The following is a 19,796-nucleotide window of genomic DNA, read 5'->3' on the forward strand; positions in this document are numbered from 1 at the left end:
GAGTTAAGCCAAAATATTAGATTGTCAAATAATAACTCAGAGAAAATCAGAAAATTTATATAGTATCAGCACTAATGAGAATCCCAAGAATAGAAGTAATCAAACAACACAGCAAAACAGGCAGAGATTCAGGACAATCAGAAGAGCTCTACAGGACCTTCTCTACCACATTGCCTATATTCTTGCTAATATTAGCCCATACATTCAATTAGAATTACAGCATCATTCTCCATTTCGAACTTCACATTCACAGTGTCATGCATAGTGCCCAGAGATTATCATTATCAATAAATTCTAGATCTCATCTTGTTTGAGGACATAACTATATACCAAATATCACAGTATAGGTTTTAACAGTTATTGGTGTCTAGATGCCATTGTGCCAACAAGCTCCCTTCAAGACAATAAGTGCTCTTCCTTTGGTCTTGTCCAATTTTGATCAGTGTTTCGCGAGGACAAATTATCCTTTTAATAATAATACCTGAACCATTCGTGAACAACTATTAAGGCCACACTGTCCAGTAATGTCCAATCATAATTTAGGGTAACTATAGTATTTCCGTAAGTGGGTATCCTTGTTTGGTTCGGGCCAGACTCCCAGCCATCATTATTTAATAATTTCACCAGTGATTAGAATATTCAATAGTCTTCTCTGGGTAAGGATAATATCCCTCTTCTTGAACTGTTGACTGATATGATGTCCCATTTAAGTAAATATTCTATTAGTGTAGTCATTTAAAGCTTTCTTGTCCCTCTAGGGTCATCTCCAAATGTGGCCAGTCTCCTGGAAGAGAGCTCCCTCTAGTGTCTCTGTTTGAATTAGTAAGTCTTTTTCATCATGATGAGCTTTCAAAGGAATATTGATTTGTTCTGATGTAGTACTCGAATCACCAAGACTAGTACCAAAAATTTCTACAGAATACCAGACAACAGGGAAGACATTGGTTAAGCCACTCCATGGGTTATTACCACAATATGCTAGTAAAATTTATGCAATTTAGGAAAATAGTTTTTATACACATACCCCTAAAAAATATGTTCCAAAGACTGCCATTTGGTATATGGAATATAACTTTGCTTGGATATCATAGGTTTTTCCATAAACATATTTTGCACAACTCCATAGAGGAGTTATTAGTAATGTCTATTCATTAAGCTATATCCAAATCTATCCCTCAAGGGTGATCTTCTAATTTTCTTAAATGAAATCTGAATTCCATTCACATTTATATATCCTATTTGAAGGAGATCACACAATGGTAGACAGCAGATATTTACCTTTTATTCTAACTAGGTAGATGTCTTAGTGACATTGTTTTGATTATTCTCACAAAGAGTGTAAAAACTCTACTATTTGGTATTCCGCACTTAGATAATCCATTCACAGTAGTTATCAGAAAAATGATCAGAATAGTAAATATAGTCTATGAACCACAAGAACTGAGTGGTTACTATGAGCACTAAACTACCTACAGTGAACTAACCTAATACAGTCGAATTATTAAGCAGTACTGTCATTTTGTTATCCAGGTGGAATCTTTTTAGGTGGAGCTTCTACATCACCTATTTCCCTTCTCTAGAGAAAACAGACCCAAAGTGTTTTCTTAATATTAGTTAATATCTGTAAGGGATACCTAAGAGTATCTCCAAGCTTGGAGGCTCTGGTATGGGGATCACATGATTATATCTCTCCTTAAAACTTTTTTTTGAAGAATTTCTTTTTTATAATACCTTTATTTTGTTTATTTATTTTTGTATGTGGTGCTGAGGATTAAACCCAGTGCCTCACACATGCTGGGCGAGCGCTCTATCACAGAGCCACAGCCACAGCCCTTCCATAGAACTTTAATTAAAGTACCTTTCCATCCATCTTTTATAATTCCCCTCAACCCCATTTATTAATCTATTTTGATACATACCCTTTTCTCTAAAATTAGGCTTTCTGGTTCTGTAGATGTATTATGAACCCATAGGGCTGATAAAAATAGCAGACTTGGTAACACTTTTTGGCAGAAATTACAGGGTTTGATAGGACACTTGTTTTTGTGTTTAGAGAGGTCTTAATTTGCCTAAATGGGATTAAGTTATGTATACCCCTAAGAACCTTTAGGAATATGTGCTGTCAATGCTTTTGCATGTTCATAAAGGTGATGATTGGGTTTTGGGGTTTTACACCATTGTGTTAGATTGCCTCCCTCAAACCTTGTTATAGTGTTGGTACACTGCCTGTTTGATGTGGGGTGGGGGGAGAAAAAAAGAAATTATATACTATCAAATTTAATGGTATTGATATTATATTTAGTGTTAAGATAATATTTTCCACTATTTGGTACATGCACCTTTGAACTCAGATATAGGTCCAGTAAATCAGGCAAAACAAAAATTTTGCAAAATTGTGAGACATAAAATTATGTTCTTTCATCCTTCCCTATATTCCCCATATTCCTACCTCCCAATCCCAGAAATCTTACCAGTAGAGTCCTGTTATTACTCTCTTTCATAGTTAATATTAGCAGAAAATCATTTAACTGATTAAGCTCACCCTTAAACTTGTATGATTTTTCTAGTGATCAATTTATTTACTTTGCTAACAAATATCTTTCAAGAAGGTCTTCCAGTGACAATAAAGTGGACTTAAAGCTTTTTCTGTCATCTCTTTCTCTCTCTGTTTTAGCAACAAGACTACTACAAGCAGTCCAAAGATAAACGTCTTTCCCTGTGGTAAATATGATAATTTTTTACTAAGTTTTTGCCACAAAGTCTGTAAGTGATGTGTTTATGAGGAGATGATACGAGTTCTTCCTTCTTGCTTTCCAACATGTGTACTCTAATTACTAGAAAAAAATGGATTGCAGACCTGTTTTCTTGTCTCTTTGTTTCAAATACTAATAGATTTTGTAAAAAAATATTATATCATCTGTTTTTAAGAATCAAGATTTTCATTGTGGAAGAAAAATCAAGAACAGAAGGGATAAAGAATATTTATTTCATCATTCAATGATACAAATAAACCTCATAAACATAATATTGAGCCAAAGAAGCCAGACATAATAGAGAATACACAGTATAATCCATTGGTATGAAATTCAAAAACAGGGTTAGAGATATTGCTCAGTTGTAGAACATTTGCAAATAGTTCAATTCCCGATACTACAAAACCAAATTTTTTTTTTCTAAAATTAAAAAACAGGAAAAATCATGTATCAAGTATTGAGAAACTTGTTAACTTTGGGAAGGCAAATACTAACCAGGAAAATGTTAGCGATGCTAATGTCTGTAGTCTTTGCCTTTATTTGATGCTGTTTGAAATGTGAATTTATTTATAAAGTCTTCCACAGCTTGAGACCTCTTTATTTCAGAGATCATCAAGGTAAACATTTACATGAGTAGGCTTTGGGAATCCTGAGGCTTCAGGGCATTTTCTATAATAAGTTCATAAAACAAATACACTGGGATCAACCCTATAGTTTCTCAAAAATCAACATATTTATAAAAATTCAAAATAACAAATTAACATGTTCATATACAACATCCACATTTGAATCAGATTAGCACCTGCCTGCTATGTCTATGCTAAATAATCAAATAACATTCCCTCAAACATGATTTTCTCACCATCCCCAACAAAAACCCACTACCATGTTTATTTCTGATAACACAAAATATATCATTCTAATTTTAGTATTATTCAAAATGCTAAAAATGTAAGAGGAATATCATGTGTTGTACCAAATACATATTTTTAGAATCTTTTGAAAACAAAAAATCCCAAGGATCCCTGTGTTTCCTGTTTCCTACAAATCTGAGTTCCAAATCCTATAACAACTTAAAAAAAAGAAACATAATACAATATCAGTTTTAGAATTCATTATACATTCAAAAAAAGAAGCTCACTTTTAATCACTTTGGCAAATGTTCAAAATCCTATATTAAAACTTTCTATTCTTTATAACAAAATGTGTGTTTATTTTTTTAACTTGTGACTATAAATTTTTATATTCTAAATCATTCTTAGTTTTTCATTGTAACTGTTTATTAGTGAACTAAGATTATCTATGTGTTAACAGTCCTCTTTTAGAGTCTAGTTACGTACCCAAAGCTGCTACTTTGATGATCACTGCTTGAATGTTAGATGCTATCATCTCTCGGAGCAAATCTTCCTGGTTCCTTTGCCAAAGGTAAGCTAACAGTTGGAGATTAAGCCTTTTACACCTAAAAGTAAAAAGAAAAAAAAAAGATGATCTCTTAATGTTCCATACTTATATCTAGAGCAATTACTTTGATTTTGTACATAATACTTCTTTCAAGGATTTAATCATTTAAAATGCTTTAAAAAACATGTCTTGCCTAATGAAACTTATATACACACACACACACACACACACACACACACATGTAAATATTAGACAAATATATTTAATTCCCCTGGGTTAAGCATAAACATATAAAATGAAATCTCCAAGCAGACTAGATATATTAATGTTAGTAAGGTTATTAAGTTTAGAAATCTATGTGAAAAAGCCTACAAATGTCAATGGATGATTATCTCATTAAAAAAAAAAACTTCAATGGGTACCAAAATTGTGAAGTGTATGCAATTGGGAAAATAAATTTATTCTTATAACCATATATTTAGTAAATTTACAATGCCTGTGAACTACTTTTATCTGCTTAGAAATACTTTTTAGGAATTTTAGTGAAAAGAAAATAACAAAAAGTAAAATTCACTGAGTGCATGATAAACTGTAGGCATTGTTCTAGATATTTTATACTATTGATATAGTAGAAAAAATATGGATTTTGAAGTCAAAACATATCTGGGTTTGAAATCTCATCTGTATTCTAGCCAGATGGTTTTAGCAAGTTAAGTAAATTCTTAAGATCTTGTGTTCATTTCCCTAGCTCATAAATAAGGGCAAAAGTATTTCCATTCAAATTTCTTGATAAGATTAAAAGATGGAAAGTGAAGAAATGCTTTATTCTTGTTTCACATTCCTCACATTCCATACCCAATTTTCACCATGCTTAATGTGATTATTCCTCATCAGTGCTACTACTAATACCCTGGTCTGAGTCACCATTATCTTTTTTTTGGTGGTGCAGGTGGGGTGGAGGTTGTTACTAAGGATTGAACTCAGGGGCACTCAACCACTGAGCCACATCACCAGCCCTTTTTTTGTTTTTGTATTTTATTTAGAGATAGGTCTCAATGGGTTGCTTAGTGCCTCAATGTTGCTGAGGTTGGCTTTGAACTTGTGATCTTCCTGGCTCAGCTTCCTGAGCCACTGCTGAGTTACCATTATCTCTTATGTCAATATCTTAATTCCTTTTCCTGTTTCCTCCCCTTCTCTTTTAAAATTCATTTTCAATATCACAGCCAGTGTGATTCTTTTAAAATACAGATGATGGGATTTCTTGTAATACCTGTATCACCATTTTATACTTGTCTTTGTAGAGACCTTTTACCTCTTTAAATTTATTCCTGCGTATTTTTTTTGTCAGCTAGTTTAATTAAGATTGCATTCTTGATTTCTACTTCAGATAACTGGCTACTGATGTACAGCAATGATGCAGATTTTGTCTGGGCATAAATACCAAGGAAATAAGAGTATACTGAAGAGACATCTGCACTCTTGTGTTTACTGAAGCACTATTCACAATAAAGAAATGGAAATAACCTAAGCATCCATCACCTGTTTAATGAATGTGGAAAAAATATATATAAATAATGGAGTAATATTCAGCCATAAAGAGAATGTAATCCTATCATTTGTGACAACATGGATAGAGCTGGAGATCACCATGTTAAGTGAAATAAGCTAGGACAGCAAGACATGTACTATAGAATCTCATTTATACGTGGAATCTAAAAAGTTGACCTCATAGAAATTGAGAGAAGGGAGGTTACCAGAGTTTCAGCTGAGAGGAAAGCAGGAGAGAAAGATGAGGAAAGGTTGATTAATAGGTACCATGTTACAGTTACACAGGAAAAAGAAGTTTTGGTTTGCTAGCATATATCAGGATAATTACAAATGACAATAATGCACTCTATATTTCAAAAGGCTAGAAGAAAGGATCTTGAAAGTTTTCATCATAAAGAAGTGACAAAGAAATGAAGAATTTCATCATGAAGAAATGATGGACATGTTTCACCTGATTTAAACATCATATGATGCATACATGTCAAAACATTACATAGTTACCTCTTTAATATGTATCATTTTTATGTATCAGTTGAAAATTTAAAAATCCTTGCAATGAATCCACATGGATATCACCCTGGTTAGTTCCTGTTCCTTACTTAATTCATGACTTTGATTAAATGTCACTCTCTTAGGAAGGATTATAATTGATTAATAATAACTTAAAGGTAATGTGGATAAAGAATGTAACAATGCGTAGATAAAACAGGCATTCATGAAATGGTAGTCAAGCCAAGTGACTTGTCCAAGTCACATAATAAGTAGCTGAGATCAATTTCCAACCAAGAATATCAGTCTAAAGCCCATTATTTCTAGGTGTCTGTAAGGTTTATTACTCTCAAAACAATCATCCCTAGAATATATTTGGTTGTTTAGCTGACTATTCAGGCCTACACAGATATCTTCTCCCCACCACCTCAGAATCTCACAGTACCTACTCAATGTACCAAATGTTTTGTCATTTACTCAAAAATGGTATTAAAAATATTACTATCTGGGGCTGGGGATGTGGCTCAAGCGGTAGCGCGCTCGCCTGGCATGCGTGCGGCCCGGGTTCGATCCTCAGCACCACATACAAACAAAGATGTTGTGTCCGCCGAAAACTAAAAAATAAATATTAAAAATTCTCTCTCTCTCTCTCTCTCTCCTCTCTCACTCTCTCTTTAAAAAAAAAGAAAAAAAATCACTATCTTTTCAAATACATACATCTAGAATTTCAAAGAAATCAAAACCTTCTTCATTACAGAGGCATTTATGTAATTTTTGTATTTGTAAAATGTCTCAAAGCACCTATGCTGAGGTAGTTAATTTTAAAAAAAGTAATAAAATTTGAAATACCTATGTGACACAAGCACTTTAGTTCTTGATTTCTTGTCACTGATGTTTAATGCCTACTAATCAACTAGACTCTCTACATTTTCTTAATAAGATTTTGGTTTTATGGAAGACCTTATTCCTTCCAGTCCTCATTGTGAAATTCTTGGTTGTTGCTCTGGAATTCACAGCATTTAAAAATTATTTTAGGGGCTGGGGATGTGGCTCAAGCAGAAGCGCACTCGCCTAGAATGCGTGCGGCCCGGGTTCGATCCTCAGCACCACATACAAAACAAAGATGTTGTGTCAGCCGAAAACTAAAAAAAAATAAATATTAAAAAATTATCTCTCTCTCTCTCTTTAAAAAAAATTATTTTAGACATAAATCAATCTTATCCTATTTAAATTTTTAACAGTTGAAAATATCATGACTCAAACAAACTTCCTATGTAAATCACTGTTGCATTTGAGCTTGTGAATTCTATTAAACACTTAAATATAAATAAGTAAACTGATGCACTATTCCAATGTGGACGGCTAGAGGGAGGCTACATTCTATGTCACTCTGTGACCTGGGATTCAACTAGTGGGAATACTGTTTCTCTGCTAGTAATTAGAGGACCCCCAACAGCTGTTCCCATGCAGGAATCCCAGTCTCTTTCTCCATACAGGTCCCCCAGCCTCAGTTTTAACACCTCATCACTGAAAGCAGCCACCTCCATCTTGGGACACCTTTGTCACTGTATTTAGTTGGGGCAACTCCCACTTTGGGACACTGGCTATGGTTTAAAGGAAAATCAAGGTACCTAAAGTCCCCAACTCCCCCCTCTCCCCGGCAACCAGTAAGCCAGCATAGTGCTTGGGGCTACATAGCCAGTTCATAGATCGCAAAGCCTGGCAGGGAACTGCCTAATACAAAACAGTTCTCAGCAAAAGATATGTACCCCCAGAGTGCAGCCCACAAAAATTCCAGAGAAAAAGGTTCCTGATTAGGAAGTAGAAAGGGAGGTGATGAGTAAAAGACAGTTTAGAGGCTAAATTAGAGACAGGAATTGTGAGGTCTACAGGCGATATAAGTAGATAAAACCAGGGTCAACATCACACAAGTGGGGCTCAAAGGAGATCCTTGGGGTTCAGTCTCACATCAGGAACTGGCAAGTGCTATACCCCATCTCCAAGAGCCCAACCCCCAATACCAACTCTCCCATCCTAATAACCCTTCACCATTCTGAGGGTGGAAATACCAGCAAACAACAGACAACCCCTCCTACTGGAAGAGAATGGAAGCAGGAAAGATACTGATCTCCAACAAAAACAATCCTTATATCTTCCTTTGAGATTTTTTTTTCTCTTTTGTCTCTCTCTTCTCCTGCCCTCACATCCCCATCAACATTGTGAAACTAAGTACTTTTCATGAATTCGGCTACTGAGGACCAGGATGTCTGAATAGTATCTTACAGTTATGTTGTATATTCTTTTATCTTCTATTTTTAGACTTTTTATTTTTCTTAAATATTATGTTTATTTGTTTTCTGTACTCTCTCTATTGTCTTCCCACTTACATGTCTCTCCCAAATCACATACTCTTTTCTCCTGCAATTAACCAACTTCTTTAGATTCCTCTTTTCATGATTCCTAAGATCTAATAACTATATTCTCACCTCCAACCCCCTCAACATCCCATCTTACACCTCACACCTGGTTCTTTGTCCACCATCAGAAAAGGTAGACCCTTTTGCAAATCTACTGTTTATATTGTAGATAATAATTGAATTCTCCTTTTATGTATATTGTGACAAAACCATAAGCATCTTAATACAGCTCTTTGGTTTAAGGCTGTATATTGTTTGTATTGGGATCTGTTAATATCGTTCTCCCTCTCAAAGGAGAGGTATTGGAACATTGCAGGGACAGTATAAGTCTACAGGATAAAAAACCGTAACACCGGGCTGGGGATGTGGCTCAAGCGGTAGCACGCTCGCCTGGCATGCGTGCGGCCTGGGTTTGATCCTCAGTACCACATACAAACAAAGATGTTGTGTCCGCCGAAAACTAAAAAATAAATATTAAAATTCTCTCTCTCTCTCTTAAAAAAACAAAAGAAAACAAAAAAAACCCGTAACACCTCAGATCTGCAGTGCTAGAAGGGAAGACACATGAACAACATGAAAAAACAAGGGAAGAAAGTGCCTCTCCCTACTCCCAAACCAAGAGACTACATTATTAGAATCCATGGCCAACACAATAGAAGAAATTTCAGTGAAGGAGTTCAGGATATACATAATTAAAATGTTCTGTGAATTAAAGGATGATATAAGAGAACAAATACGGGCAGCAAAAGATCATTTCAATAAAGAGCTATGTAAGCAAATATAGGAAGCAAAAGATTAATTCAATAAGGAGAAAGAGGTTCTGAAAAAAAAAGATATCCTTGAAATGGAAAAAAAAAATCAACAGAAAGCACCACTAATAGATTAGATCACTTGGAAGACAGAATCGCCAACAATGAAATCAAATATATAATCTTGAAAAGAATGTTGACCACGCAGTGAAGATGGTAAGACACCATGAGCAGAACATTCAAGAACTATAGGATAAAAGGATTTTTACGGAGATCGAAATGGCGGTGGGCGCGGAGAGATCAAGTCTCTGACCTCTTCAGCTGTGCAGGCATAGGGAGTCGTAAACAGCCTAAATCTGTTTGCTCAGGATCACTAGGCAATGCTGAGCTGACGTGGATCTGGGGCGAACAGTCTGGGCCTCTCAGAACACACAGCAAGCCCAGATCGGCTGAATTCAAGCTCCCGTTCGCCTGCTTCCCGCAGACAAACAGCTGAGACTCAGCACTAATCCATCCAGCTAAAACAACTGGTCAGCCCTTCTGATCCTACGGAGGTAAATGCCTACCGAGCCTTCATAGGTAGCGGCCAAAGGTTTGAAACGGGGCTTGGGAGAGACAGTAAGGACCCACCCGTTGCATTGGTCACCCGACAAAGGGGAACGAACTGTCGCCATTTGCAAGAGATACCACCATGGCAGAGAACTGACGTCATCAGACTGCGGCGGAGGAGATAACTTCATTGAATCCTGCGGCTACAGCATCAAATAAATTTATAGGAGTAAACAGTAACTCAGCAGTCAAACAGAACAAGAAGTAACATGAGCAGCTTCAAAAAGCAAGGAAGAAAAGGAGTACAAACAATGCAGGACAGCCTAAATATTCAGGAGGACCTAGAGTCATCAGAAAAATGGTCATATAAAGAACTCATGGGACACCTTAGACAGATGGAATGGAACCTTAAAGAGGATACGAGACAGCAAATTCAAGCAGCAAAAGAACACATTGAGAATGAGTTACATAAACAGATAAAAGAAGAAGTTAAGCATCTTTATCAGGAGATAGAGATTATAAAAAATAATCAAACAGTAATTCTAGAAATGAAGGAAACGATAAACCAAATTAAAAACTCAATTGAGAGTATCACTAACAGAGTGGATCAAGTAGAAGCCAGAACGTCAGATAATGAAGACAAAATATATCATCTTGAAAAGAGTCTAGCCAACTCAGAAAGGCTGGTAAAAAATCACGAGAAAAACATCCAAGAGTTATGGGATAACATAAAAAAACCAAACTTACGAGTCATCGGGATAGAAGAAGGTACAGAGATTCAAACCAAGGGAATGAGAAACCTGCTGAATGAAATAATTACCGAAAACTTTCCAGAAATAAAAAAGGAAACAGATATACAAATTGAAGATGCATACAGGACACCGAGCACACAAAATCACAGTAGACCAACGCCAAGACACATTGTTATGAAGATATCCAATATACAGAACAAAGAGAAAATATTAAAAGCTACAAGAGAAAGGAGGCAGATTACATTCAGGGGTAAACCAATTAGGTTAACACCGGATTTTTCATCACAGACGCTGAAAGCAAGAAGGTCATGGAACAATGTTTTTCAAACACTGAAAAACAATGGATACCAAACAAGAATTCTGTATCCAGCAAAATTAAGCTTCAGGTATGACAACGAAATAAAAATCTTTCATGATAAACAAAAGTTAAAAGAATTTGCAGCCAGAAAACCAGCATTGCAAAGCATTTTGAGCAAAACACTACACGAGGAAGAAATGAAAAACAATAACCAAAACCATCAGAGGGAAGAGCCTCGGTAAAGACAGAGGGCGAGGGGAAAGATAATCATGGAGAAACAAACTAAATTTTTTTAAAAAAAGGATAAATAATCAAACATGGTTGGAAGTACAAACCATATATCAGTAGTAACTCTGAATGTTAATGGCTTAAACTCTCCAATAAAGCGACATAGGCTGGTATCATGGATTAAAAAAACAAATCCAACAATATGCTGCCTCCAGGAGACACATCTGATTGGAAAAGACATACACAGGCTGAAGGTGAAAGGATGGGAAAAAATATACCACGCACACGGTCCTCGTAAGCAAGCAGGGGTGGCCATCCTCATATCAAATAAAATCGACTTCAAGACTAAGTTAATCAAAAGGGATAAAGAAGGACATTATATACTGTTAAAAGGAACCATTCACCAACATGACATAACAATTATCAATATCTATGCACCAAATAATGGCGCTGCAGCATTCATAAAACAAATACTCCTCAAGTTCAAGAATCAAATAGACCACAACACAATAATTATGGGTGACTTCAACACACCTCTCTCACCAATGGACAGATCCTCCAAACAAAAGTTGAATAAAGAAACTATAGAACTCAATACCATAATCAATAACCTAGACTTAACTGACATATATAGAATATATCAACCATCATCAAATGGATATACTTTTTTCTCGGCAGCACATGGATCCTTCTCAAAAATAGACCATATATGATGCCATAGGGCAACCCTCAGTAAATATAAAGGGGTGGAGATAATACCATGCATTTTATCTGATCATAATGGAATGAAACTGGAAATCAATGATAAAAGAAGGAAGGAAAAATCCTACGTCACATGGAAAATGAACAATATGTAACTGAATGATCAATGGGTTACAGAAGACATAAAGGAGGAAATAAAAAAATTCTTAGAGATAAATAAAACTACAGACACAACATATCGGAATCTATGGGACACAATGAAAGCAGTTTTAAGAGGGAAATTCATCGCCTGGTGGTCATTCCTCAAAAAAAGAAAAAACCAACAAATAAATGAGCTCACACTTCATCTCAAAGCCCTAGAAAAGGAAGAGCAAAACAACAGCAAATGTAGCAGAAGGCAAGAAATAATTAAAATCAGAGCAGAAATCAATGAAATTGAAACAAAAGAAACTATTGAAAAAATTAACAAAACTAAAAGTTTGTTCTTCGAAAAAATAAATAAGATCGACAGACCTTTAGCCATGCTAACGAAGAGAAGAAGAGAGAGAAGTCAAATTACTAACATACGGGATGAAAAAGGCAATATCACAACAGATGCTACAGAAATACAGAAGACAATTAGAAATTATTTTGAAAACCTATATTCCAATAAAATAGAAGATAGTGAAGACATTGATAAATTTCTTAAGTCATATGATTTGCCCAGACTGAGTCAGGAGGATACACACAATTTGAACAGACCAATATCAATGGATGAAATTGAAGAAGCCATCAAAAGACTACCAACTAAGAAAAGCCCAGGACCGGATGGGTATACAGCGGAATTTTACAAAACCTTTAAAGAAGAATTAATACCAATACTTTTCAAGTTATTTCAGGAAATAGAAAACGAGGGAGCTCTTCCAAATTCATTCTATGAGGCCAACATCACCCTGATTCCAAAACCAGACAAAGACACCTCAAAGAAAGAAAACTACAGACCAATATCTCTAACGAACCTAGATGCAAAAATCCTCAATAAAATTCTGGCAAATCGAATACAAAAACACATCAAAAAAATTGTGCACCATGATCAAGTAGGATTCATCCCTGGGATGCAAGGATGGTTCAATATACGGAAATCAATAAATGTTATTCACCACATCAATAGACTTAAAGATAAGAACCATATGATCATCTCGATAGATGCAGAGAAAGCATTCGACAAAGTACAGCATCCCTTTATGTTCAAAACATTAGAAAAACTAGGGATAACAGGAACTTACCTTGACATTGTAAAAGCTATCTATGCTAAGCCTCAGGCTAGCATCATTTTGAATGGACAAAAGTTAGAGGCATTCCCTCTAAAATCTGGAACAAGACAGGGATGCCCTCTCTCACCACTTCTATTCAATATAGTTCTCGAAATACTGGCCAGAGCAATTAGACAGACGAAAGAAATTAAAGGCATAAAAATAGGAAAAGAAGAACTTAAATTATCACTATTTGCAGATGACATGATGAGGAAATGAGGAAAAACACTCCATTCACAATATCCTCCAAAAAAATAAAATACTTGGGAATCAACCTAACAAAAGAGGTGAAAGAGTTATACAATGAAAACTACAGAACCCTAAAGAGAGAAGTAGAAGAAGATCTTAGAAGATGGAAAAATATACCCTGTTCATGGATAGGCAGAACTAACATTATCAAAATGGCGATATTACCAAAAGTTCTCTATAGGTATAATGCAATGCCAATCAAAATCCCAACAGCATTTCTTGTAGAAATAGATAAAGCAATCATGAAATTCATATGGAAAAATAAAAGACCCAGAATAGCAAAAGCAATTCTAAGCAGGAAGTGTGAATCAGGCGGTATAGCGATACCAGATTTCAAACTATATTACAGAGCAATAGTGACAAAAACAGCATGGTACTGGTACAAAAACAGGCGGGTAGACCAATGGTATAGAATAGAGGACACAGAGACTAATCCACAAAGTTACAACTATCTTATATTTGATAAAGGGGCTAAAAGCATGCAATGGAGGAAGGATAGCATCTTCAACAAATGGTGTTGGGAAAACTGGAAATCCTTATGCAACAAAATAAAACTGAATCCCTTTCTCTCGCCATGCACAAAAGTTAACTCAAAATGGATCAAGGAGCTTGATATCAAATCAGAGACTCTGCGTCTGATAGAAGAAAAAGTTGGCTACAATCTACATATTGTGGGGTCAGGCTCCAAATTCCTTAATAGGACACCCATAGCACAAGAGTTAACAACAAGAATCAACAAATGGGAGTTACTTAAACTAAAAAGTTTTTCCTCAGCAAGAGAAACAATAAGAGAGGTAAATAGGGAGCCTACATCCTGGGAACAAATTTTTACTCCTCACACTTCAGATAGAGCCCTAATATCCAGAGTATACAAAGAACTCAAAAAATTAGACAATAAGATAACAAATCACCCAATCAACAAATGGGCCAAGGACCTGAACAGACACTTCTCAGAGGAGGATATACAATCAATCAACAAGTACATGAAAAAATGCTCACCATCTCTAGCAGTCAGAGAAATGCAAATCAAAACCACCCTAAGATACCATCTCACTCCAGTAAGATTGGCAGCCACTATGAAGTCAAACAACAACAAGTGCTGGCGAGGATGTGGAGAAAAGGGGACTCTTGTACATTGCTGGTGGGACTGCAAATTGGTGCGGCCAATTTGGAAAGCAGTATGGAGATCCTGGGAAAGCTGGGAATGGAACCACCATTTGACCCTGCTATTGCCCTTCTCAGACTATTCCCTGAAGACCTTAAAAGAGCATGCTACAGGGATGCTGCCACATCGATGTTCATAGCAGCACAATTCACAATCGCTAGACGGTGGAACCAACCCAGATGCCCTTCAATAGATTAATGGATAAAAAAAATGTGGCATCTATACACAATGGAGTACTATGCAGCAGTAAAAAATGACAAAATCATAGAATTTGCAGGGAAATGGATGGCACTAGAGCAGATTATGCTTAGTGAAGCTAGTCAATCCCTAAAAAACAAATACCAAATGTCGTCTTTGATATAATGAGAGCAACTATGAACAGAGAGGGAGGAAGAGCAGGAAGAAAAGATTAACATTAAACAGAGACATGAGATGGGAGGGAAAGGGAGAGAAAAGGGAAATTGCATGGAAATGAAGGGAGACCCTCATTGCTATACAAAATTACATATAAGATGTTGTGAGGGGAATGGGAAAATAAACAATGAGAGAAATGAATTACAGTAGATGGGGTAGAGAGAGAAATGGGAGGGGAGGGGAGGGGGGATAGTAGGGGATAGGAAAGGTAGCAGAATACAACAATTACTAATTGGGCATTATGTAAAATTGTGGATGTGTAACCGACGTGATTCTGCAATCTTCATTTGGGGTAAAATTGGGAGTTCATAACCCACTTCAATCTAATGTATGAAATATGATATGTCAAGAGCTTTGTAATGTTGTGAACAACCAATAAAAATTTAAAAAAAAAGAACTATAGGATAACATAAAAAGATCAAATTTAAAAATTATTGGGATAGAAGAAGGCATAGAGTTCCAAACTAAAAGAATGTACAATCTATTCAGTGAAATAATATCAGAAAATTTTCCAAACAAGAAGAATAAATTGGAAAATCAAATACAAGAGGCTTACAGGACATCAAATGTACAGAATTACAACAGATCCACACAAAAGCATATTATAATGAACATGCCTAGCATACAGAATGAGGAGAGTATTTTAAAAGCCAAAAGAGAAAGGAATCAGATTACATATAGGGGGAAACCAATCAGGATCTCTGCAGATTTCTCAACCAAGACTCTCAATGATAAAATATTCTAGAACAACATATACCAAGCTCTGAAATAAAATGGACACCAACCAAGAATCTTATATCCAGCAAACTTAAGCTTTAGATTTCATGACAAAATGTAAACTTCCATATAAACAAAAGTTAAAAGAATTCACAAAGAGAGCCTGCACTATGGAACATCCTCAGCAAAATATTCCATGAGGAGGAAATAAAAAAAACAACAATGAACATCAGCAGAGGGAGATATTACACTAAAGGAAAACCAATCAAAGGAGAAACCAAGTCAAATTAAAAACCAAAAAATAAACAAAAATGACTGGGAATACAAATCATGCCTCAATAATAACCCTGAATGTTAGTGGTTGAAAGACACTAATCAAAAGACACAAACAGGCAGAATGGACTAAAATAAAAGACCTAACAATATGCTGCCTTCAAGAAACTCATCTCATAAGAAAAGACATCCACAGACTGAAGGTGAAAGGTTGGTAAAAACATACCACTCACATTATCTATGGAAACAAACAGGGGTTTCCATCCTCATATCAAATAAAGTAGACTTCAAGCCAAAGGTAATCAAAAGGGATACAGAAGGGCATTTGATACATAAGGGAACAATACATCAACAAGACATAAGGATTATAAATATATATGCCCCCAAACAAAGGAGCATCTACATTCATCAAATTCTTCTCAATTTCAAGAGTCAGACAGACCACAGCACAATAATACTGGGTGACTTTAAAACATCTCTTTCACCACTGGATAGATCTTCCAAACAAAAGCTAAACAAACAAACTATACATCTCAATAGTACAATCAATAACTTAGATTTAACTGTCATATATAGAATATTTCACCCATCATCGAGTCAATATACTTTCTTCTCAGCAGCACATGGATCATTCTCTAAAACAGACCATATATTATGCCACAAAGCAACTCTTTGCAAATACAAATATGTAGAGATACTATCCTGCATTGTATCAGTTCATAATGGAATGAAATTAGAACTCAATAGAAAATAAAAAAATAGAAGCTACTCCAATACCTTCATACTAAATAATATGCTTTTCAATGAACAATGGTTTGCAAAACACATCAAAGAGGAGATTCAAAAATTTTTAGAGGTAAATGAGAAAAATGATACAACATATTGAAATCTCTGGGACACCATAAAGGCAGTACTAAGAGGAAAGTTCATTTCATGAAGTTCATTCTTCAAAAGAAGAAAAAGTCAACAAGTAAATGACCTAATATTATATCTCAAAGCCCTAGAAAAAGAAGAACAAATCAACACCAAAAGCAGTAGAAGACAGGAAATAATTAAAATCAGAGTTGAAATCAATGAAATTTAAACAAAAGAAACAATTTGAAAAATTGACAAACAAGAGTTGGTTCTTTGAAAAAGTAATTAAAATTGATAAAGCCTTAGTCACCTTAATGAAGAGAAGGATAGAGAAAACTCAAATTACTAACATCTGTAATGAAAAATGAAATATCACAATGGACACTACAGAAATACAGAAGACAACTAGAAATTATTTTGAAAATTTATACTCAAATAAAATAGAAAATATCAAACACATTGACAAATTTCTACAATCATATGATTTGCCCAAACTCAATTCAGGACAGGTAAATTGTGGAACCAACCTAGATACCTTTTAGTAGAGAATGGATACAGAAAATGTGGTAAATGAATTATTACTTAGCATTTAAAGAGAATAAAATCATGGCATTTGCAGGTAAATGGATGGAGTTGGAGAATGGAAGGGAGGTGGCATGGGTATAGGAAAGATGGTAGAATGAAATGGACACCATTATCCAAATATATGTATGAATACATGAATGGTGTGACTCTACTTTGTGTACAACCATAGACATGAAAAATTGTGCTCTATATTATGTGTACTATGAATTGAAATGCATTCTACTATCATGTATAACAAATTAGAATAATTAAATAAATTTTTAAAAAGATATAAAAAGAAAATAAGCTGATGTAACACAAATTATAAATTGTAAATAAAGTAATTAAAAACAGAATGTATAGATCAATGGTCTTCCAGATATATCACATTAAACTTTTTGAGGTTAAAATTATTGCAGAAATGCTTCATGATATAAAATATGGTCATAAACCATGTGTTGAAGTATACTTGAACTATGTTTTGAGAAAGTCTTGCCCTCAATCATGGGTCATTCATGTGTGTGTGTTTGTGTGTGTGTGTGTGTGTGTGTGTGTGTGTGTCTGAGTGTGTGTATGCAGCTTCCTAATCAGGTACACATTTTAATTTGTTTTCTAACTTTTGGAGATGTCAACCCTATAACTACTAACTCATGTTATGTTTGAACTTACTAATAACATTAATTTGTAAACTAAGTAATTCTCAAGAGAAAATGTCATGAAATTGCAGTGAATAATATTTCTAACTTATGGCTTAAGGAATACGTGATCCATTTTCATCTGTAGATCAGCCTTTTCAAATGCAAGCATACAGAACTTTAAGAAAAACATTCTCAAAATTCTGGAGAATATTTGACATTTTCCTCCACCTCCATCCTACAATGCCCAGAGATCCTGAAATACTCCTAAAATAGACATCATCATATGCTTTCCCCACCTTTCCCCACATTTACTTTAACATTTTTCATTGTTAACCTTCATTTTTTAGCCTGAAATTCGAAATCAAATAAAAATAAACTTTAAATGTTTAAGCCTATTAGTATACATGTTTTTAATGAAAAAATATGAATGTTTGTAAAACTTAAAAACTACTACATAATATAGTCTGTATCTTACTTCCATTTATCCTTTTGAATGGTATAGTAATTTATTTCAAATCAAGACTCTCAAATAAATACTGGAGTACACATTTTCTTTTTTGCTAATATAATTATCCATAAAGACTATAATTTTTTTTTTTACAAAACCAACATTAAATAATTAAAAAATAGTAAAATTTACCCTTATGATTTTTGAATAGATCAATGGAACTGACTGATTCTAATTGCAGATAAAACTAAAATGTTTTAGTAGTGCTACATCCCTTGGAGGGAGACTGGGTAACCTGCAGGAGAGCAACAATTTTAAAATGTGTTGAAATCAGCATGAATTCATATGTAGGTATTTCAATCACATAAATATTTTTGGCTAAGAACTAAATTCTATAGGCCAAAAAGAAGGAGATTCTTCAGTAAGCATTTTTTTTCTTTAAAATGTACTGCATTTCTTTTATTTGCTCCTGATTTTTATTACAAATGATGGCAAATTAAAAGAGATGAAGGGCTGGGGTTGTGGCTCAGAGGCAGAGCGCTCGCCTACCATGCATGAGGCACTGGGTTCGATCCTTAACACCACATAAAAATAAAATAAAGTTACTGTGTCCACCTATAACTAAAAATATATATATTTTAAAAAAGACATGAAATAGGTATACTAAATCAAGGAGGAAAAATTCAAGATAGTGTCTACCACTTAAAATATCTGTCTCAGGAATGGGGATGTATCTTAGTGGTAGTGTGCTTAGTTATCATGTCCAAGGAAAATCCTGGTTTTGATTCCCAGCACCACAAAAACCAAACAAACAGCAGCAACAACAACAACAACAAAACATTTAAAGTCTATCTAAATTTTTAATTATAAATTATTTAGGAACTGAGGCTGAGGTGGTGGCTCAGTGATAGAGCACTTGCCTAGCATTTGCAAGGCCCTGGGTTCAATCCTCAACACCACATAAAAATAAATAAAATAAAAACTACAACTAAAAAATAAATATTAAAAAAATTATTTAGAAACAGAAAAAGGTAAATATGACTTTGTAAATGTACACACTTATTCTACAGGGGATATATAATGTATTTATGATTTAGATATGATTATTCTATTATTTTGATTATTATTAGATATATAATTATTCTATTTTTTTGTGTCTTTTTTTTTTTTGTGGTGCTAAGGATTGAACCCAGGGCCTTCTACATGATTAAGCACATGCGCTACCACTGAGCTATACTCCTAGTCCCTCATTCAGATTCTTAAAATACAAATACTTTAAAACTATAGGACAAAGT

General features: G+C 34.7%; 1 protein-coding gene and 1 pseudogene across 5 annotated transcripts in view; one reads left to right on the forward strand and one right to left on the reverse strand.

Annotated features, from left to right (window-relative positions):
• The window catches only part of Dph6 (diphthamine biosynthesis 6), a 175,701-nt gene that overhangs the window by 64,425 nt on the left and 91,480 nt on the right, over positions 1 to 19,796 (reverse strand). For all 5 annotated transcript variants that reach the window (XM_026392269.2, XM_026392259.2, XM_026392248.2 and 2 more), the window contains exon 5: positions 4,094 to 4,212. In XM_026392269.2, coding sequence (XP_026248054.1) covers positions 4,094 to 4,212 — 119 coding nt within the window. The remainder of the gene's footprint in view (positions 1 to 4,093; positions 4,213 to 19,796) is intronic.
• On the forward strand, positions 2,126 to 2,236 carry LOC113186228 (small nucleolar RNA U13; annotated as a pseudogene).

This window comes from Urocitellus parryii, chromosome 6, assembly GCF_045843805.1.
Source record: "Urocitellus parryii isolate mUroPar1 chromosome 6, mUroPar1.hap1, whole genome shotgun sequence".
NCBI lineage: Eukaryota > Metazoa > Chordata > Mammalia > Rodentia > Sciuridae > Urocitellus > Urocitellus parryii.